At 38.1% G+C, this 23,637-nt stretch overlaps 1 protein-coding gene across 12 annotated transcripts in view; it reads left to right on the top strand.

Moving 5' to 3' along the window:
* Positions 1 to 23,637, top strand: part of HEATR5A (HEAT repeat containing 5A) — a 170,739-nt gene that overhangs the window by 60,271 nt on the left and 86,831 nt on the right. For 6 of the 12 annotated variants that reach the window (XM_063651509.1, XM_063651510.1, XM_063651511.1 and 3 more), the window contains 8 exons: positions 2,100 to 2,249; positions 3,219 to 3,393; positions 8,431 to 8,591; positions 10,065 to 10,320; positions 10,865 to 11,020; positions 13,689 to 13,939; positions 16,879 to 16,990; positions 22,177 to 22,329. In XM_063651509.1, coding sequence (XP_063507579.1) covers positions 2,100 to 2,249; positions 3,219 to 3,393; positions 8,431 to 8,591; positions 10,065 to 10,320; positions 10,865 to 11,020; positions 13,689 to 13,939; positions 16,879 to 16,990; positions 22,177 to 22,329 — 1,414 coding nt within the window. The remainder of the gene's footprint in view (positions 1 to 2,099; positions 2,250 to 3,218; positions 3,394 to 8,430; positions 8,592 to 10,064; positions 10,321 to 10,864; positions 11,021 to 13,688; positions 13,940 to 16,878; positions 16,991 to 22,176; positions 22,330 to 23,637) is intronic. The other 6 variants (XM_063651512.1, XM_054448308.2, XM_063651513.1 and 3 more) reach the window with 3 other exon arrangements.

The raw sequence follows: 23,637 nt of genomic DNA, 5'->3' as shown, positions 1-23,637 counted from the left end.
AAATGATCCAGCTGCCTCGGCCTCCCAAAGTGCTAGGATTACAGGCATGAGCCACCATGCCCCGCCCAAGACCATGTCTCTTAAAAAATATTTATTTAAAAAAAAAAATCTAAAAACATCACACTGGTTACTCTTGTTACTTTATTTACAAAAATAATCTAGAGAACAGCCCTGAAGTAATTTATAGAAATGTTGGACAGTCACACACACATTTTTAAAAAATATAACAAGGCAAAACATGGGAAAATTCCAATAAAAAATAGGTTAAATTTTAAGAAGATGTAGCTGATTCAAGAACTTTAAGAAGTGAAGACTCTAACATAAAACTGATGAGAAAATTTGCTCATCAGATCACTTCTCAGCAATAGTTTCCCAAAAGATTGAAGAAAATGATTAAGGAGAACAGATTTTTTTTAACACCTGTAAGTCTGGTTTTACTTAAAAGCAGATATCTGTAAGAAATTTTATTTACTGAGATACAGTCATTTTAAACTTTCTTCCTCCTCATTCCACTGGTTAACTTATAACACTTTTTAGGCCCCTTGGTTAATAGAGGATAACTCTATAGTTATGAAAATACTCAGATAAGTATTTTGTTGCTCCCCTATTTTTTAAATTTTTTAAACTAACATCCTTGAGCCATATTCCTTACTTTTGATCTTTGATTTAGTTGATCAGGTATCACAACATTTCAGAGATGTCCACACTCACCAGTGATACACAACATTTGGAACTGGAATAAAAGAAAAGCTCTAAAGTTGCTCGTTAGCATTATTTTATTATGTTCACCTATGACTTTTAAGTGCCTTTAAACAAAGATAAATTAACAATATTACTATGAAATGATTCTTGATGCTGATCTTTGTCTTCCTCCAACTCCAACTTATCTACCTTCAGTGGCCCAACTTCCTGGGATATAGATATGATTTGAGGCATTTAGTAAAACATTAATAAAATAAGCAGCTACTATTTCTTTTTCTTTCTTTTTTTTTTTTTTAAAGACAGGGTCTGGCTCTGTCACCCAGGCTGGAATTCAGTGGTGCAGTATGTACTCACTGCATCCTCTGCCTCCGACTATACCCTCTGCCTCCCACTGCACCCTCTGCTTGCCAGGCTCAAGCCACCCTCCCACCTCAGCCTCTCGAGTAGCTGAGACTAGAGGTGTGCACTACCACGCTCCCACCTCAGTCTCCTGAGTAGCTGGTACTAGAGATGTGCACTAACACGCCTGGCTAAAATTTGTATTTTTTGTAGAGTTAAGGTTTCACCATGTCGCCCAGGCTGGTCTGGAAGTCCTGAGCTCAAGCAGTCAGCCCACCTTGGCCTCCCAAAGTGCTGAGATTACAGGTGTGAGCCACCGTGCCCAGCCAAGCAGCTACTATTTGTTGACTGTTAACTGTGTGCCAGGCACTGTGGTGAATGTTTACCCATGAGGTTCATCTTATCCTCATTTTATAGATGAGGAAATAAGTAAGAACAATTTAAAGTCACAGAGTTACTGCGGGTCACAGAGAAGTTCAAACCCAGGTTTTTTCAGTTCTAAAGCCAAGACTTTTAAACTGTGAGTTAAGCTATTCCAACCAATAAATAATAACAAAGTATAGCTACCAAATCTATTAAACATTTGTTGTATGTCTGGGCTTTTTGTAAGCACTTTGTGTGTATGACTCATTTATTCCTTACAACAGCCTATGAGGGATACTATTACCTCTGTTTTTTAGATGAAGGAACAGATTTGCCCAAGGTCCTATGTAGTAAATGGCAGACCGTGCATTTTTAATAGATTAGCTTAGACTATAGCAACTGTTTATTGAATGCTTAATGGCATGCAAGCTTTGTGCTAGGCACTTTTCATGTAATTTTGTTTAATCTTCACATCAACCCTGTGAAATTTGTATCATGTTGAAATTCAGTATATACAAGTAACTTTTCAAATAATATTTCATAAAATAGTAATTTGTTTCTTGATGTCAGGATGGGTTGGTTAGTATGTACAGAAGTCTGGGTATTTCTTCAGTGTGAGAGACAGATATCAATGTTTAATCCTGTTCTTTGCAGTTTAATTATTTTTCCTATTTAATTTTTTTTCTTTTTGGTAGTCTCAAGGCCGATATGAGATTATGCTAAGTCTGCAAAATATATTGAATGGACTAGGAGCTGCCGCTGCACCTTGTCACAGAGATGTTTATAAAGCTGCTAGATCCTGCTTAACAGATAGATCCATGGCTGTTCGTTGTGCTGCTGCAAAGGTAAAATGATCTAATAAGCAGACTTTAAAAATTAATATAAAGAAAAGTAAATCAGATTATTTGTGAAAGCATTAGTAAAAGCTACATGATCTTGGTAGTCAGCTAGGACTATCTCATTTTAACATGAGAAAACTGAGGCCGAGTTATATGAATTTCCCAAGGTTCAAAGAGTTAGCAACACATTGTCAGAGGGTAGGAAGTTCAGGTTTCCAGAATCTTAAGTATTCATTCTGCTCTACTATGTTTTCTCCCTAATTGTGTAAATCAAAATTTACATGTGAGGTTTATGTTGTTTCAAAGTGATTTTTTGTTTTATTTTTAATTTGTAGCTTCTTAACATAGTTGGTAAGAGAATACAGTAAATTTTTTTTTTTTTTTTTTTTTGTGAGACTCTGTCGCCCAGGCTGGAGTGCAGTGGCGCGATCTCGGCTCACTGTAAGCTCTGCCTCCCGGGTTCACGCTATTCTCCTGCCTCAGCCTCCCGAGTAGCCGGGACTAAAGGTGCCTGCCACCACGCCCGGCTAATTTTTTTTTTGTATTTTTAGTAGAGACGGGGTTTCACCGTGTTAGCCAGGATGGTCTCTATCTCCTGACCTCGTGATCTGCCCGCCTCTGCCTCCCAAAGTGCTGGGGTTACAGGTGTGAGCCACCGTGCCCAGCCAGAGTTTTTTTAATGTTGGAATTATTTTCCCAGTTGTTCATAGCCAATAGATTTGATTCTAAAGGCATTTTTCATAACCTGTGGAGTTAGAAATGGGTTCTCCTCCCACCTTTTGTAGGTTCATTCTCTTCTATAATATAATCTTTATGACTTTTAATAAGTATCCATTTATTATTCCTGTAATCATAATAGATACTTTGAATTTGTATATTATTTGTTAGACCCTGATAGTTTCTGCAACTTACATAGCTCTGAACCTGACATATGTATTTTATTTTTCATTAATTTTTCTTTGTCCAATTGAATAGTGTCTCCTTGAACTTCAGAATGAAGCCATCTTTATGTGGAGTACGGACCTGGACAGTGTGGCCACACTGTGTTTTAAGTCCTTTGAAGGTTCCAATTATGATGTGCGGATTTCTGTTTCAAAGTTACTAGGCACAATATTAGCTAAAGCTATAATTTCTAAACATCCAGGAACAGGTAAATACATGTAATTATTTTCAAAGTATCTTCTGTAATTTTTTCCCCAGTTGATATAAACAAATATGTATAGTGTTATTGCTACCCATTATAAATCAATTTCAGGCCAGGCATGGTGGCTCACTCCTGTAACCCCAGCACTTTGGGAGGCCAAGGCGGGTGGATCACCTGAGGTCACGAGTTTGAGACCAGTCTGGCCAACATAGTGAGACCTGTCTATACTAAAAATACAAAAATTAGCCGGGTGTGGTGGCACACGTCTGTAATCCCACCTACTTGGGATTACAAGAATCACTTGAATCCAGGAGGCAGAGGTTGTAGTGAGCTGAGATTGCGCCACTGCACTCCAGCCTGGACAACAAAGCGAGACTTCATCTCAAAAAAAAAAATCAATTTCAATTCGTAAACATTGCTGTAGGTCCTGAGATTTCATTTGCAAACAATTCAGTAAAAATTTGAGGAAAATTTACAAGAACTCTTGAAGTGTGGTGTACTTTATGCAATCATTGTCTTCGTTTTACATTACGGCTTTTTTGTGTGTGTGACAGGGTCTGCTGTCACCCAGTCTGGAGAGCAGTGGTGCCATCTCAGCTCACTGAAACTTCTGCCTCCTGGTCTCAAGTGATCCTCCCACCTCAGCCTCCTGAGTAGGCGGGACCACAGGCTCGCACTGCCATCCCTGGCTAATTTTTTATACTTTTTGTAGAGATGGGATTTCACTGTGTTAGCTATGCTGGTCTCGAACTCCTGAGCTCGGGTGATCTGCCTTCCTCGGCCTCCCAAAGTGCTGGGATTACAGGCATGAGCCACCACCCCCCAGCCATGGCCTTATTTTTATTTTTTATTTTTTTTTTAAGTAATTGTGAAGTGTTACCCAATAAACGATATGATCTAAATACTGAATTTTCTTTTTTTTAAAGCAGCATTCATCTGACTACATATATTTGGCTTGCCATTTTTTAGATTGGTACAACGGAGCATATAATGTAGATAATTCTAGATACTTGAAGTTTATTGTATTTGGACAGTTTTGCTTTGTCTTAGTGATTTCGTTGTTGTTGTTTTTGGAAACAGGGTCTCACTCTGCCACCCAGGATGGAGCAGTAGTGCAGTCACAGCTTACTACTTTCTCCGCCCCAACCCCAGAATTAGCCATTTCTCTAAGGAGTTCTGCTTTTGAATCTTTTGAATAGTCGAATAGAATAGATGTTGAGTGTGAAAGAGAAGTCCAGGGTGACTTTATGAATTTTGGGCTGAAGACCTGGAAGTACAGAGTTGTCATCAACTGATATGAGCAAGTGTGCAAGTAGAGCAGGATGTGTATGCGTCAGAGAGGAGGATCAAGCACTGAGTTTAAAACAATTTGGAACATTAAATAGACATCGAAATAGAGATATCAAATAGACAGCTGGATATGAGAGTCTGGTGTCTGGGAGAGAAGACTGGACATCAAATTCATAAATTTTAGGAATAAATAAATTTATTTATTTTAGGAATAAATTAATAGTGATTATTCAGGAATCTCTAATATAGAGATGGAATTTAAGCTATGAGATTGGATAAGATCACAAGACAGTGAGTATACATAGAGAAGAGCAGACCAGGTACTAGGTCATGAGTTTTCTCTCGGAGAACACAAGGAACCATTGAAGAAGACAAAACAGAAATTTCCAGTGAGAAGGCAGGAAAGAAAACCAAGAGAGCATGTCTTGTGGTCTTATCCAATCTCAGGCCATCTTAAAGTATTGCCAGATACATTGCATCATAATTATAAATGATAATTTTACAGTGGAAAAATGTGGCAGACTTATATTGTGCACATGTTCAAAGCTAGTATCATCTATGTAGGGACAGACTGACACCACACCTGGCAGTGCTTTTTGATGTTGTGCATTGAACAGGATATAACATCACTTACGTGGTTCTCTGTCAAAAATTTGGAGGAAATACCGGACAAACTCATATCAAGGGCCATTCTATAAAACAACTGGCCATAAGTGTATTCTTCAGAAGTGAGAAAGTAATGAGGAAAATGTGATGAGTCCAGGTAGATGCAGTCATGCATAGCTTAATAATAGGGACACATTCTGAGAAATGCATCATGAAGTGATTTTGTCATTGTAGGGACATCATAGAGTGAACTTACACAAATCTACATGGTATAGCCTACTGCACACTAGGCTATATGTTATAGACTATTGCTGTTAGACTACACACCTCTACAGCATGTTACTATACTGAATACTGAGAAAACTGTAATACAATGGTATTTGTGTATCTAAACATGTCTAAATATAGAAAAGGAACAGTATAAATATGGTATAAAAGATAAGAAATGGTACATACCTATACGGCCCTGACCATGACTGGAACTTACAGGACTGGAAGTTGTTCTGGGTGAATCAGTGAGTGGCGAGTGAATGTGAAAGCCTAGGATATTACTGTATACTACTGTAGATGTTACAAACACCGTACACTTAGGCTATGCTAAATTTAAAAAATGTGTATTTTTCTTTAATAATAAATTAGCCTTTGTTTACTATAAGTTTTTTACTTTATAAACTTTTTAATTTTTAAAATTTTTGATTCCTTTGAATATTTTTATAATAACATTTAGGGGCCGGGTGCAGTGGCTCATGCTTGTAATCCCAGTACTTTGGGAGGCCAAGGTGGGTGGATTGCTTGAAGTCAGGAGTTCAAGACCAGCCTGGCCAAGATGGGGAAACCCCATCTGTCTACTAAAAATGCAAAAATTAGCAGGACGTGGTGGCATGTGCCTGTAGTTCCAGCTGCTTGGGAGGCTGAGGCATGAGAATCACTTGAACCCTTTAACATGGGAGGCAGAGGTTTCAGTGAGTTGAGATCCTGCCACTGCTCTAGAAATAATAGTAACATTTAGCTTAAAACATAGATGCATTGTACAGCTATACAAAAATATTTTCTTTATATCCTTCTATCCTTGTTCTATAAGCTTTTTTCTATTAAAAAAAATTTTTTTTTAACTTTTAAAGACACACATTAGCCCAGGCCTACACAGAGTCAGAACCATCAATCTCACTGTCTTTCACCTTAATATCTTGTCCCACTGGATGGTCTTCAAGGGCAGTGACACGCATGGAGCTGTTATCTCCTGTAATAGCGATGCCTTCTTCTGGAATACTTCCTAAAGGGCCTACCTGAAGCTGTTTTGCAGTTAACTTTTTATAAATAGAGTATACTTTAAAATAACAGTAAAAAGTATAATAAATACATAAACCAGTAACAGTTGTTTATTATCAAGTATTACATACTTTACAAATTACATAATTTCATGACTGGCAGTGTAGTAGGGTTGTTTACATGAACATCACCACAGACACGTGAATAATGTGTTGGAATGTCACGAGGCAATAGGAATTTTTCAGCTCCATTATAATCTTACAGGACCACCGTCATATATGTGATCTCTGTCATTGAACAAAATGTCCTTATGTGGTACGTGACTGTATATGAAAGTTTATTATACTATTCTTACAGCTTTTTCCTAATTTTGAGTTTTTCTAATAAAAAGTTTAAAATATATATTTATGTATATCCAGATTCCATTCACTCCACTTCACTTTAACCACCTTGATCCAAGTCACTATCATCTCTTGCTTACATTAATAAATCACTCCTAATGGTTTTCCCTGCTTCTGTCTTTACCCCCCTCTACAATCTTCTCTCAACACAGCAGCAGCATGACATATTATATCACTCGTCTGCTCACGGTCCTCCACTGGCACCTCATTTCAGTCACAGCCTTATTATAATGACCTACAAGGTCCTATATCTTCTGCCCTCTCTCCATCCTTACACTCTGACCTGTATCCTACCTACCCCCTCCATTGCTCCATCCACATTGCTCTGTGTAAACTCACCTGGCATCATATAAAGGCCTTTTTGTCATAGCCATTTCCTCTGCCTAGAACACTTTTTCTCCAGATACCCTCATGACTAATTTCTTCCCTACATTCAAACTGTGTTAAAATGTCACCGTTTCAATGAATCTTACCCCAATACCCTATTTAAAGTCACAAACTACACTTCACTCCACCCCCATATTCCTGACCTCATGTTGCTCTGTTTTCTGCATGGTTTTTAATCACTGTTTAACATACATAGTCATTTATTATGTTTATTGCTGTCTCTTCTTAGAATTTATGATCCACAGAGCATGGATTTTGCACTATTAATAATGTTTCTTCCCCAAATGCCAAGTTAGATTTTCATTTGTCTCAGATGGTTTTCTTTAGGCTAGGGAGGAGGTTTTTTTGTTCATAACTGTAACAAAAGTTTATTTCTGTACTCTTGTAGAGGGTCAGAGCTTGTGACCATTAATTTTCAAGGGAGAAATGGTTTCTTCTTTTTTTTAGGGAGATAATATTATCTAGTCACAGGGAGAAACCCAGCTGTGTCAAACTGGTCAATCTTAAACATTCCTGCCTTAATTAATCTCTTAGTTATTGTAGCCTAAGAGCCAACTGAGTAGTTTTAATGAATTTAGCTTTGATTTCTTCAGAGACTGAAGGAATAGCAAAAGTTTTATTGCCAATAGAGAATTTTTAAAAATAGGACATTTACATTATATAAATTTCTTTGAGAGTTGTACAGCATTTGGAAAAATAAAATTATGATTTTGGCATTTTCCATGTTTTAAAAGAATTTTCAAAGCATTGTACAGCATTTTCATTTGTGGAGGAGTAGGGCAGTCTTATTTATGTTTTTCCCCTGTTTTAGAAGACAGCCTTTTAACTTCTGTGAGGAAAGGAAGCAATAGATCATGATCTTAGTCATAGTCTTTAAGATGTTTTTGGCATGCACTTCAGGGTCCATTCTGATTTGACCTCTGACCCCTTGTGTGACTGTGTATTACTGTGTAGACTGTTCTGTAAATTTTGCATTTTGTTTGAATTTTTAGTTTATTTTTGTTTCTATTAACATGCTTTTTGCAAATCAAGAACTTGCATTAAAATTTAGTCTGTAAAATATGAATCACAGTTTTGTTCTTTGTCATAGCAGCCTCACGTCAAAGCATTCGCAGAGTATCTTTGGAGGAAGTTCTGGAATTACTAGGAACAGGGTTTCTACGTGGGAGTTCAGGATTCCTTCGAGCCAGTGGAGATATGCTGAAAGGAACCAGTTCAGTCAGTAGGGATGTTCGAGTTGGAGTTACTCAGGTTGGAATCACAAATCAGTATCTAAATCTAACTCTTACTGGCCTATAATGAAAGTTTTAGTATCTGACTCCACAGAAGTGGTACTATGCAAGGTCAACACTTATGCTCTCATATCTATAAATAGATATAAATGGTAAGGCCAAAACATTTTTTTTAAACTAGATTGCAAGTAAGAGAACCTTATTACCTATAATGTGTTTTGTGTTCCTAATAATGGAACATTTTAATTTTCTTTGAAACACAAACATTTTTTGTTTCTAGCTATTGTGCTTTTGTGTATCTTGTGGTTTAACATGTTTTCCATTGTATTTGTGTGTGCTCATACAGTTCAGATTTAAGCTATTAGGTACATAATTGTTTAGCATAGGTGAAATGACCATTTTATGTGGCTTTAACCCTCAAGGAATACAGCATGTAGTTTACTTCAGTGCTTAAATTTTTCGTCCTAAACAAATTTTAAGAGGTAAACTCCTGGAAGAGTTATCTTACAATAAAACAAAGATATATCTGCCTTCTTTCCTTGGATTATCTTTTTTTTCTAAACACCGTTATCATTCAAAGCAAACTTGTATTTTTGAAAAATTCACATATATTGTCATTGTTTTATACTGTATATAGTCTCCATGAAAACATGAGCTTCCCAGTATAATTGTAATTAAACTGTGTGTTTCTAAGGAACAGATAACTTAAAACTACTTTATATCTATGGAGTAAGACAAACCATTAATGTTCATGAAAATAAAGAACTAAATTTCCTTAGAGTTATAATGTTGGAGCATAGTTAATTCTTATAATGTGTTTGTATGTTTAAATTGAGATTTCTTGTTCAGAATGTTAAATCTCTCAGAGCCGTTGTTCACAGAAGCCACAGATACATTTTACATGTTAGCTGGATATGCTGACTATCCTGAAACTGTAGTCTGACCAAAATAAAACAGGGGGGTAACATAAATGAAGTCTTGATTGAAAGACTATGCACTTCAGGCCGGGCGCGGTGGCTCACGCCTGTAATCCCAGCACTTTGGGAGGCCGAGGCTGGTGGATCACGAAGTCAGGAGATCGAGACCATCCTGGGTAACACGGTGAAACCCCATCTCTACTAAAAATACAAAAAAAATTAGCCGGGCTTGGTGGCGGGCCCCTGTAGTCCCAGCTACTCGAGAGGTTGAGGCAGGAGAATGGTGTGAACCCAGGAGGCGGAGCTTGCAGTGAGCTGAGTTTGCGCCACTGCATTCCAGCCTGGGTGACAGAGCGAGACTCCGTCTCAAAAAAAAAAAAAAAAAATGCACTTCGGTTCTGGCTTAAACAAAAACAAAATGTTGTGATGTTTATATATTTCAAGCGGCATAAATTAGGAAAGAATACAATTTATAAGGAATAAGAAAAATATTAATAAATGCTACATGTTTTGTTGGGGGGGAATACAGAATTGAAACAATTTAATATTGAAAATAAAACTCTTTTCCTTTTTAGGCTTATGTGGTATTTGTTTCAACACTAGGAGGAACTTGGCTAGAGAAAAATTTTGCTGCCTTTTTTTCTCATATCCTAAGCCTTGTGTCACAGTCACACCCTAAAGCCACCCAAACTCAGATTGATGCCGTCTGCTGTCGCCGCTGTGTTTCATTTATTCTTCGAACTGCTATAGGTGGTCTTCTTGGAGAAAAGGCTCAACTTGCTGCTGTAAAGGATATTTGCCAGGCCATCTGGAAGCTAAAGAAAGTTATGGGTATGGATCTCTACTAAGACAGTTTATTTAACAGTGCTAATGGAATTGTCCCTTTGGGAAAGCTAGACTGATATATAATACTATATTAATACAGAAACCTTGAAGGCTGATAGAAGTTCCTCAGAATTCACGTTGTACTTCCTATAGAATTTAAGATAAATTATTTTTGAAACAGTCTATCTCAGTTCCTGTACCATCTTAAGTCTACTCTGCTTATCTTGAATATCAGTAATGTTGGATATTAAATATCAATAATGTTGAAATCATTTTTAGTTTCCCATGAGTTCTCTCTCTCAGTGCCACTTGCTAAAGGAGTAATAAGGGATCTCTGATTGGAATGCTTGAACTAAATTGGTTATAATAATTCATTTCTTTCTTTATTGATGCAAGTCCCCATTTAAGCATTTTAGTTATTGCCTCAAGTATTTCATATAGATCAAGTGTATGTGTTAATTTTTGCTGTTATACTTTTTTACTCTTCACACCCTTTTCAATATATTTTAATACAGTGGTGATGCATAGTTAATTCTTGCATTTCTATCAGATGCCGTAATGAGTGACGGTAATTTGGAAACCCGGCTTGGTTCCACAGATGTAGCAGCTAGCCAACATATGCTGGTTTGTGCTTTACAAGAACTTGGAAATCTCATACACAATCTTGGCACCACAGCGGCACCTTTGCTACAGGATTCAAGTACAGGTATATCTGTTTGTGACTCACTGGAATACCTTGTTTTCCCTTGTACACTAGATAACTTTGTTCCAAGGAAGGAAATCATCATATAGCTTACTTATAGATTCCATTATAGATTTATGAGAAATGTTTTATGAAAAATTTATAATCAGGATTATTAAAAAGATGTATATTGTTGAGTTTTTTATTTTGTAATTAAAGATTGTTCTCTAAGTCTCCGCCCCACCCCCTATTTAGAGACTTATAACATGGAAAAACTTACAGAGAAGTAAACCTGAACTTTCTCTGCATCTGCAGTGACAACATTAGTACAGTACAAGTAATTCAGTTTCTCAAAGGTCTTTAAAGCAGTATTTTCTTTCTTTTTTTAAGTATTTAATCACTTTATAATAGCTTTATTCAGATACAATTCATGGCTAGGCGCAGTGGCTCATGCGTATAATCCCAGCACTTTGGGAGGCTGAGGCAGGCACGTCACTTGAGGTCAGGAGTTCAAGACCAGTCTGGCCAACATGGCAAAACCCCGTCTCTACTAAAAATAGAAAAATTAGCCAGTCATGGTGGCACATGCCTGTAATCCCAGCTACTCGGGAGGCTGAGGCATGAGAATCGCTTGAGCCCCAGACGTGGAAGTTGTGGTGAGCCAAGATAACGCCACTGCACTCCAGCCTGGGCAACAAGAGACTTTGTCTCAAAAAACAAAAAAAGATATAAATCACTTACCATGAAGTTTATGCTTATAAAGTAATACAATTGAGGGGTTTTGAGTATATTTGCTATACTGTACAGTCACTACCACTGTCTAATTCCATAGTCTTTTCATTACCCCAGGAAGAAGTCCATTAGTTGTCATTTCCATTTCCCTTTCCCACAGCCCCTGACGACCATGAATTTACTTTCTGTCTCTATGAATGCACCTATTCTGGATATTTCATGTTAAAAAAAATCATTCAATATATGGTCATAACTGACTTGCTTCTTTTTAAAAAATCACTTTTAAAAATCATTTTTTAGGCCTGGCATGGTGGCTCACGCCTGTAATCCCAGCACTTTAGGAGACCAAAGTGGGAGAATTGCTTGAGCTGAGTTCAAGACCAGCCTGGGCAACATAGTGAGAACTCCTCTCTACTAAAAATTTTTTAAAACTTAGCCCGGCATAGTGGTGTGCACCTGTAGTAGTCCTAGCTCTTTCAGAGGCTGAGCCAGGAGCATCACTTATGCCTAGGAGATTGAGGCTACAGTGAGCTATTATCATGCCACTGCATTCCATCCTGGGTGACAGAGTGAGACCCTGTTTCAAAAAATATATCATTATGGTTTTTATCCTTTGTGGTACACATTTCTTTCTGAGAAACTACATTATATTTGTGTTTAAGAGCTATTTAGATCTGGGACACTTATTTAAATAGCATTTGACATGAAACTTACATGTTTCATGTAAGTTTATGTTGAATCATAGCAAATAATACCCTTTCTTTTATTGATGGTGGCAGTTACTTCACTGTCTTTGTAGTTAGTTGGTTAGTAGCCCACTGAGGACCTAGCGAAGCCTTGATTTTAACGTTTTACTCTTATAAGAGCAACATGGTGGATAGAAAGTATATTAATTATGTAGGCCGGGCGTGGTGGCTTACACCTGTAATCCAGCACTTTGGGAAGGTGAGGTGAGTGGATCACCTGAGGTCAGGAGTTCAAGACCAACCTGGCCAACATGGTGAAACCTCGTCTCTACTAAAAATACAAAAATTAGCCAGGTGTAGTGGCGTGCACTTATGATCCCAGCTGCTCAGGAGGCTGAGGTGAGAGAATCACTTAAACCCAGAAGGCGAAGGTTGCAGTGAACCAAGATTGCACCACTGCATTCCAGCCTGGGCAACAGAGCAAGATGCTATCTCAAAAAAAAAAAAAAAAAAAAGTATGTTAATTATGGAGATAAATGTACTAGAAGGATTAAAAAATAAAAAGAGGATGGGGCAGGATGTGACTTTTTTTTTTTTTTCAAGGTAGGGTGTCATTCTGTCACCCAGGTTGGAGTACAGCGGCGCAATCTCCGCTCACTGCAATTCCGCCTCCCCGGCTCAAGTGATACTCCCACCTCAGCCTCCCTGCTAGCTGGGACAGCAGGCATGCGTCACCATGTCTGGCTAATTTTTTGCATTTTTGGTAGAGACAGGGTTTTGTCATGTTGCCCAGGCTGGTCTCAAACTCCTCAGCTCAGGCGGTCCACCTGCCTTGGCCTCCCAAAGTGCTGGGATTACAAGCGTGAGCCATCACAGCTGGCCAGGTTGTGACATTTCTTTTCAAGGTGTTATTTGTTGATAATTTTTAATTTTTAGTACCAAATTAATAATCGATCTGAAGCTAAATAAGAGATTGGCTTATTTAGGAAATAAAGTTTTTCTTTTGTATACGGACTTAATTTAGGACAACTTTCATGAGATATATTAGTAGAAGTAATTCTTAGGTTAGAAAATTATTTTGAATAGGAATAGTGAGAAGGGAGAAAAATGAAGTTAAAAGAAAAAAATTATTTGTAATTATGTATTTTTCTATTATAATTTGGCTTTTGATAAAAATATATTTTATATCCATGTAGCTATGTATTCTTTTGACTATTTTGTGGTCAGGTGAGTTTTATCTATGTACCTAAGTCATCATTTGTTTATCCTTCCAGGCCTCCTTGACAGTATCTTGTCAGTTATTCTTCATCCTAGCATTTCCGTTCGACTAGCAGCAGCTTGGTGTTTACACTGCATTGCCGTGGCATTACCCTCCTACCTAACACCACTCTTGGATCGTTGCCTTGAACGGCTTACTGGACATAAGTCTTCACCTGAAGCAGTGACTGGCTTCAGTTTTGCTGTGGCAGCTTTGTTGGGAGCAGTAAAACATTGCCCTTTAGGAATTCCTCATGGAAAAGGCAAGGTAATGATTTCATTCTCCATGTATGATAATGAGGTGCTTTTTGTTAGAAGTATCTTCGCATAATAACAGAATTTGTTACTGAATGCTTTATTTTGCTGTACATCTAGCCCTGCCATGTAAGTACATTTAAAATTTTATTGTGGAGGATAAATAGAGCTGCAAAAGAAATCTTAAATAACTAAGCTTAATATTTAATAATTTAGTTAGTGGTATTATTGGTGGTATTACTTTAAAAATAGTTTACATATCTTAAGATCAAGTAGATAAATAATTATATTAATGTTCTTAGGAACCAAGATTTTCAATATAAGTAAAAAGAACTATAACTGTAGAATTGAAGTTAAGTAAAAGCCCCATACATTAGATTCAAATTGAAATTGTCAGTATGAACTCATTTTATTTTTTTGAAAATACTTACATCCTCCTTTTGTGCAGTGAAAAGGCCTAAAAGCAATGATAACCCAGTGTCAGGGTACCCCTAGTGCCCAGATTATAGCTCTAAATACTGTTTCCAACCAAAAAGGAATCAGGACTCCATGGAGCAATGGCTGGTTTCAGGTCTGGGGCAGGAAATGTACAACATAAACTTGGGATATCTTGTCATGCCAGAAAGTAAGGAAGTCATCAAGGAATACTATGTTCATTTTAAAAAGAGGTAACTTAAGGGGCTCCCACTGATCAAAGATGGCATGATTTGTACATCAAAATTAATAATGACTACAGTGAATTAAAAGATACTAGATAATATATAAAATTTCATGAGTTCATAATGATATTCAACTTCTCCAAATTGTATTGCTACCAAAAAATGTCATTTTCTGAGTAAATTTAGAATCCAGCACTTTCAGACAAATAAATGATACAAACCTAGTGAATAAATAACCCAGTTTTAATGTACAAAGAATTTTGAAGAGAACTAAAGAAAAATTTTAATGAAACCTAGATAATACAACATAGGCAAGCATGGTGTTTGAATTTTGTTTCTTTTTTAATAGCTAGGAATTGTAAGTTGTCAGAGACCCTTATTTGACAGTGAAAGCCCTTCTAACCCATAATTCCCACAAACTCGTAAATATATTTTAAAAAATACACCATTATTCCTTTCTTTCTCATTGCCACTCCTGTGTCATTATGGAGTTTGATAGTATATCCACCACAGTGTAGGCTCTGCAGAAGACCATTCCATAACTTGAGCAATTCCAAAAATATTTTTAGTATTGCCAATGCCATTGAAATAAGATAGGTGACAACTTTGGAAGATGAGATTATTTAAATTTATTATTTTAGTTATATTCTTAACACATCACATCTTGCTAAGCAAAGACTTGTCATTCAATGTATTTAAATCTATTCTCATATCTCATTAATTCAGACAAGGTTCCCATTCCCACATTATATTTGGAATTTCTTTCCGAGAGAATATCCACTTGTTCTGATTTGACTAGAATGGTTTGTTTTCTTCTCACTCTTTTCGAGTGCTATCCATTGACTGTATGAGCTGCAGGGAGTCCTAAATTAGTAGTAAGTTGGTTGGTTGTTTTAAAATACACTAGCCTTCTTTAGAAAATTTATATGCCAACTCATAATACTTTCTGCTTTTTCAGAGGTGATTGGTAATAGATGTTTTCTCATATTAGATGCTCTCTGGCCTTGTACTATGTAAGCATACATTATCCATAAATGTGAAATATCCTGTTTTTCCTCTCTGTTGTTTTATAACATGGACCCCTTTTTTTGAAACAGGGTCTTGCTTTGTCACCTAGACCAGAGTGCAGTGGTGAGATCATAGATCACTGCAGCCTCAAATGCCAGGGCTCAAGCGATCTTCCCATCTCAGCCTCCCAAGTGGCTGAAACTACAGGCACGTACTTCCATTGCCTGGCTAATTATTTTTATTTTTTTGTGAAGATAGGATCTCACTCTGTTGCCCAGGCTGGTCCTTTTTTTTTTTTTTTTTTCCAAGGAGACATGGTCTTTCTTTATTGCCCAGGCTGCAATGCAGTGGTGTGATCCTAGCTCACTCCTAGGCTGGTCTTGAATTTCTGGCCTCAATTGGTCCTCCCACCTTGGCCTTCTGAGTTGTTGGGATTACAGGCATGAGCCACTGTGCCCAGCCTCATAGACTTTTTTACTATAACATTTTAATAAATTTCACTCTTCAGTATGCAACTGTTTTGACTACCTCTAACCACTATAGTATACTACCTCTTGGAAGACTATTATCAGCTACTGAGTTATAAAAGTAGTATGTAGCTTTTTTTTTTTTTTTTGAGGCTGAGTCTCACTCTGTTGCCCAGGCTGGAGTACAGTAGCGTAATCTCGGCTCACTACAACCTCTGCCTCCTAGGTTCAAGCAATTCTTCTGCCTCAGCCTCCCGAGTAGCTGGGACTACAGGCACGTGCCACCACGCCCGGCTAATTTTTTGTATTTTTAGTAGAGACGGGGTTTCACTGTGCTGGCCAGGATGGTCTCGATCTCCTGACTTTGTGAGCCACCCGCCTCAGCCTCTCAAAGTGCTGGGATTACAGGTGTGAGCCACTGCACCTGGCTGCATGTAGTGTTTTTAAGAGAGAGACTCCTGTAAGAAAACTTTTTTTGGGTAATTATGGATTTAAAAGGATAGTTGCTCAAAACTAAAAGAAAATTCAAATTCTATACAGCCATACTTGAATAATCTTACATTGTTGTCACATGTGCTCTACAAAAAATTATGGGATTGTTGTGTACTACCTCATACACCAGTATTTAACCTTGAAAACTTAATTTTTTATAGTTTCCTTTATGACAGTCCTATTATGTAGTCTACACGAATGACAGTTCTTTATCGTTTACATTTATTTTACGTAAGAATTAATTTTTCAAGAGATTGTTAGCTGCTATCATTTAGTAATTTATAAACTGATATGCTTTTTTTAAAACTTGTTCTATATGTAAATAGATTATTATGACATTAGCAGAGGATTTGCTGTGTTCTGCTGCTCAAAACAGTCGCCTTTCAGCTCAGCGCACACAAGCTGGATGGTTGCTGATTTCTGCTCTGATGACATTAGGTAACAGTCTGTAGAAGGTTTACATACCTTGAAATACTTTGTGTTTTCTGAGTGAAATGATTCTTGTATGTGATTTGATGAAACTAACTTTTACTACATACCAGAATTTAAATAGCCACACAAACATTTTTCTTCTAATAGTCACCTTAAAAAGCCTTTTACTTTCTTCATTGCTTAAAACTTTTTGAGAGCTCTCTCGATTTTCTCTTCCGGACTAGATGATAAGCCTCAAGTAGGATAAGCCGATTTACTAATCATCTTTCAGGCTTAACTCTGAACGACTGTGGCTTTTTCAAAAATCATTGACATCCATCTTCAGAAAAAAAAATTTCCACAATATAGGCAAAAGAACATATCCATAGCCTGGGAATCCAGTTCTATAATTGTTTGAGGATTCATAACAGCCAATAAGTTGGTTGCGAGATTGAAGGGGATGAATTTTACTTACATTATATTTATTAAAAAACGGTAATTGTTTTACAGTTACGACTATTTATATCCTCTAAATTTTTGAGACAGGGTCTCACTCTGTCACACGAGCTGGAGTGCAGTGGCGTGATCATGGCTCACTGCAGCCTTGACCTCCTGGGCCCAAGTGATCCTCCTACCTAAGCCTCCCAAGTAGCTGGGACCACAGGCATGCAACATCATGCCTGGCTAATTTTTAAAAATTGTTTTGTAGAGATGGGGTCTTACTATGTTGCCCAGGCTGGTCTCGAACTTGTGGGCTCAAGCAGTCCTTCCGCCTTCACCTCCCAGAGTGTTGGGATTATAAGCATGAGCCGCTGAAAACTTTATTTATTTATTTATTTTTTTCCCAGTCTTATGGTGCTAATGAAACTTAATTTTATTACTCTATCACACCTACATTTTAAGTCTCTGTTGTCATACAAGTTATAGCTCAGATATAAAACAACTGGCTGAGGCTGGGCATGGTGGCTCACGCTTGTAATCCCAGCACTTTGGGAGGCTGAGGCGGGTGGATCACTTGAGGTCAGGAGTTCAAGATCAGCCTGGCCAACAAGGTGAAACCCCATCTCTACTAAAATACAAAAATTAGCCAGGCATGGTGGCGCATGCCTGTAGTCCCAGCTACTCGGGAAGCTGAGGCAAGAGAATTGCTTGAACCCAGGAGGTGGAGGTTGCAGTGAAGTGAGATTGCACCACTGCACTCCAGCTTGGGTGACAGAGCAAGACTCCCTCTCAAAATAAAACAAAAAACGAATAGGTCGGGCGCAGTGGCTCACGCCTGTAATCCTAGCACTTTGGGAGGCCTAGGCGGGCGGATCATCTGAGGTCAGGAGTTCGAGGCCAGCCTGGCCAACAACACAGTGAAATCTTGCTTCTACTAAAAAAAAATACAAAAATTAGCCAGACATGGTGGCATGTGCCTATAGTCCCAGCCACAGGGGAGGCTGAGGCAGGAGAATCGCTTGAACCCAGGAGGCAGAGGTTGCAGTGAGCTGAGATCATGCCACTGCACTCCAGCCTGGGTGACAGAGCAAGACTCCGTCTTAAAAAATAAAAATAAAAAATAATAATAAAGCAACTGACTGGATTTGGCCAATAAATCATTTTGACACCTGTAAAGTAATTTGACCTAAAGAAGCTTAAATTAGAATAAACAATCATAAATGAAGAACTACTTTAAGTAGTGTTCTTAAGATGATTAAAGAAATTTATCGGACTGGATCAGGTTTAGCCTCAAGGAGCCAAATTTGGCCTGCCACCAGTATTTATTATACAGCCTGTGAGCTAAGAAAAGTTTTTATATTTATTAATGGTTGGGGAAAAAAGATATTTTGTAATACATGAGAATCATGTGAAAGTCACATTTCAGCATTCATAGTTTTATTTGCATACAACCACACTTGTTTGTGGATTGTCTGTGACCTGTAGGTGTACAGTGGCAGAGTTGAGTAATTGCAACAGGAAGTATGTGGCTCTCAAAGCCTCAAATGTTTACTATCTGCCCCTTTGCAGAAAGTGTTTGTTAGACCAAAGCATAGATCATCATTTCACAGTGTGCTGGGAATAATGTAGTCGAGCTTTTATTTGCTTATTGCTGGGTGTTCATGCCTGCCATATTGAAGTTCCTGGTGAATTAAGGAGGAAATAAACTACCTAATAAATGCATTTTGATAAACAAGAGCTTTTAAAACAAGGTAATTGTGTTGGAGGAAGACAACAAGAGGTCCTTTCTCCTGTACATCATATTTTACTGCATATTCATAATCAGCATACAAAAAGGGATTAAAAGTTTTAATTAAGGTTTTGTTTAATTACTGCGTTTTCTTGGGTTTTATTCATTTTTCTTAACTATTCTTTCCCTTTATTATCTATTTTTATTCTTATTCATTTATTTATTTATTTTTTGAGACAGGGTCTCACTCTGTCACCCAGGCTGGAGTGCAGTGGTACGATCATGATTCACTGCAGCCTCGACATCTGCAGGCTCAGGTGATCCACCTGCCTCAGCCTCTTGAGTAGCTGGGACTGTGTGCACCACCACGCCTGGCTAATTTTTTGTAAAGATGGGGTTTTGTCATGTTGCTCAGGTTGGTCTTAAACTCCTGGACTCAAGCAGATTACCCCTGGACTCAAGCAATCTGCCTGTCTTGACCTCCCAAAGTTCTGGGACTACAGGAGTGAGCCACTGCATCCAGGCTATTATTAATTTTTAGAGTGCGTTAGTATCATAGCAGCTTTCGGGGGGACCAGTGAGGTTTTTGTTTTTAGGTATCATTATGAGCTCATGGAATTTTATATATTTATATGTTTTAATCACTTGTGGTCATTATTCCTTTCGATCCTCAAATTATCTCATCTTTGGTCATTGGGAGTCCCTTCAAGTTGGTTCATTTGTCCTTTTAACGTGAACCTAGTATTCTTTGATAATGTGTTTTTGAATGCAAGATTTCCCAGGTTTTACATTGTACATTTTCTGCCTTAGGCTTGCCATCAGCAGTTTCTCCAAGGAGGCTTGATTCCTTTTGTAGAAAATGGAATTTTTTTTATTTTTTATTTTTTTAAAAAACAGGGTCTCACCATGTTACCCAGGCTAGAGTACAGTGACACCATCATAGCTCACTGCAGCCTTGAATGCCAGGCTCAAGCAGTCCTCCTGCCTGGGCCTCCTGAGTAGCTAGGACTACAGGTTTGCACCACTACACTCAGCTAATTTTTAAATTTTTTTTGTAGAGATGGGATCTTGCTGTTTCCCCAGCTGATCTTGAACTCCAGACCTCAAGTGATCCTCCTGCATTGCCCTTCCAAAGTGCTTGGATTACAGGCATGGGCCACAGTGCCCATCTGGGAATGATTTTTAGACAGCATTTAGTGCTTTGTTAATTTTTGCTTTGCATTTAAAACATGTCTTCTCTGTTTTTATCATTCCCTTTACCATTTATAATTTTCTTCATTATTTCACTGTGAACTAATGTAAACACAAAACACGTTCATTCCTTGAATGTAAACCACACACTTAAACCTTTTTTGATACACTTCCCAGTTTATCTGATGCCATATTAAAAAACTTCGATTTATCTCCAGATTCCTCCATATCTTGTCTCTCTGTGGATGGCTCATAAAGTGTGCGTGTATGTGTGTTGTGTTTGCTAGATACATTATAATTATTGTCATTTATTTATTTAAAGAAAGGATCTTGTTCTGTTGCAGTGGCAGTCAGACCATAGCTTGCTGCAGCCTTGATCTTTTGGGCTCAAATGATCCTCCTGCCTCAGCCTCCCAAGTAGCTGGGACTTCAGACATGTGCTACCACACCCAACTAACTTTTTACTTTTTTGTAGAGAGATTTTGATGTGTTGACCTGGCTCGTCTCAAATGCCTGGCCTCAAGCAATCCTTCAGCCTCGGCCTCTCAAAGTGCTGGGATTACAGGCATGACCCACCATGCCCAGCTTTAAGCACTGTTCTATCTATAAACTCATATACGCCTCAGAAACTGTCCTTTGAATAAAATACTATTATTCTCCCCATTTATGGATGAAGAAATTGAGGCACAAAAATGTTAAATAACTCATACAGGTTTACACAACTAATAAGTGGATGGAGCCAGGATATTAATCTAGGCAGTCTCCCTCCAAAGCCAAATGCAGTTCTGAGCTATGGGTTTGGAACAGAAGAAAGACATACAGTCAGCAGAATGTGGGATTAAGAAGTAGAGAGTGCTTACTGGAGAAGTTTAAGGTAACTCCAGAAATTTAAAGAAAAGTACCTGGGGAGAAAAGCTATGGGTTTGGGTTTTTAAATAATTGATAATGTTATCATTGTACATTGTTGTGTATTATTACTGGGTTTGTGTCATGATTCCTTCAACTCATAAATGTTGCTCCGAAACCTTTTTTTAACAAAAAGTATTCTATTCAGACATTTTGTATCTGATTATTGACCTGGAACAAGTTGCTATCAGAATTTAGCATTATTCTGAAGATCAAGAATACAGATGGCTCACATCTGTAATTCCATTACTTTGGGAGGCTGAAGTGGGTGGATTGCTTGAGCCCAAGAGTTCAGACCTGCCTGGGAAACATGGCAAGATCCCATCTCTACAAAAAAATACAAAAATTAGCTGGGCGTGGTGGCACGCACCTGTAGTCCCAGCTACTCAGGAGGCTGAGCTGGAAGGATTACTTAAGCTCAGGGAGGTTGAGATTGAGATTGCAGTGAGCTGTGATCATGCCACTGCACTACTAAACTCCAGCCTGGGGGACAGAGAAAGAACCTGTCTCAAAAAGCATGCAATGTTGTTTGTTCCTATAATAATTGTACTTTGCATTTATGTGGTCCATTACAGCTTTTCAGAGTACTTTAAAGTGCATTCTATCATTTGGACCTGACAAGCCCTTAAAGACAAGCATTACAGGGGGCTTTAGCTTCGTTTAATATGTAGATGAAACTGAGTCTCAAAGGGGACATAGCAGTAGTGGAGGAGCTGACACTAGAGCCCAGCCTGTACCATTAGTTCTTTGTTTTTCCTCTCTGTACTCCAGCACCTTCAGATAATAATTCATTCAGTAATAATTTGGAACTTGAAGATAAGAAAGGGGACAAAATATTGCAATAATGAATTAAAATGTTTGGGAGAGAAGTTGCTGCTTAATAATAGAGTTTTAAAGAGTGACAACCTTGGGTTCTCTTACAAGTAACAAGTTGAATAAATTACAGGTCCTGCAGTTGTTAGCCATCACCTTGCTCGAGTTCTGCTGTTGTGGAAGTGTGTCTTTCCAGCATCTCCTAAAGATCTAGAAACAGAAAAGAGCCGAGGAGATTCGTTTACATGGCAGGTAACCCTGGAAGGACGAGCTGGTGCACTGTGTGGTAGGTTGGATTTAGTCTTTTCTCTCCCTTTCCTTTGGCTTTTTACCCACCCTTTGTCTTTAATATGTACTTGTATGTTTTATTTAACACGAGGCAGGGGGATATGCCACTTAATGATTTTTTTTTTTTTTTGTAACCAAACAAAAAAATTGTAACTGATTAGTTGATAATGATAACTGGTATATGTTATAATAAACCAGATTTGAGAGTTCTTAAGATACATGTTTTATTAGGTGCAATCCAGTTAAAACTGTCAACATTGTTTTGTCTTAGGTAAGCATTCATTTCTCTTTTCAGAAATACTAAGGTTTGATTTAATTACCATTAAGAATGGTTTCCATTTAGCCTATACAATTGACCCTTGAACAGCGTGCAGGTTAGGGATGCCAATGCCCCTCAAAGTCAAAAATCTGTGTCTAACTTTTAACTCCCCAAAAACGTATCTAATATCCTGCTGTTGACCAGAAGCCTTACTGATAACATAAATAGTCAATTACCACTTTTTTTTTTTTTTTTTTTTTTCGAGATAGGGTCTCACTATTGCCCAGGCTAGAATGTTGTGGTGTGAATACAGCTCACTGCAGTCTTGGCCTGCTGGGCTAGTGATCCTCTCACCTCAGCCTCCCAAGTAGCTGAGACCACAGGTGCATGCCATCATGCCCAGCTAATTTTTAAATTTTTTGTAGAGATGGAGTCTCACTATGCTCCCCAGGCTGGTCTCGAACCCCTGACCTCAAGCAGTCCTCCCATCTCAGCCTCCCAAAGTGTTGGGATTACAGGCATGAGTCACCACACCCAGCCCCACATATTTTGTATGTTGTGTATATTATATACTGTATTTTTAGAGTAAGCTAGAGAAAAGAAAAAATGTTATTAAGAAAATCATAAGGAAGAGAAAATATATTTACTATTCATTACACGGAAGTAGATCATCATAAAGGTCTTCATCCTCATCATCTTTATGTTGAGAAGGCAGAGTAGGGGTTGATCTACTTCTCTCAGTGGGGGCAGATGCAGAAGAGGTGGAGCAGGTGGAAGGGGAGGCAGGAGACGTAGGCACACTCGGTGTGGCATCTGTTGAAAAAAACCCATGTATAAATAGACCCATGAAGTTCACATTTGTGTTGTTCAAGGGTCACCTGTATATGAAAGTTGTACCTTCTACAATATATAGACTGTTAAAAGTAATGTTTCAGCTGGGCGCTGTGGCTCACACTTGTAATCTCAGCACTTTGGGAGGCTGAGGTGGGCAGATCGCCTGAGGTCAGGAGTTCGAGACCAGCCTGGCCAACATGGTGAAACCCCGTC

Source organism: Pongo pygmaeus, chromosome 15, assembly GCF_028885625.2.
Source record: "Pongo pygmaeus isolate AG05252 chromosome 15, NHGRI_mPonPyg2-v2.0_pri, whole genome shotgun sequence".
Taxonomy (NCBI): domain Eukaryota; kingdom Metazoa; phylum Chordata; class Mammalia; order Primates; family Hominidae; genus Pongo; species Pongo pygmaeus.
This window is presented reverse-complemented; position numbering and strand designations above follow the sequence as displayed.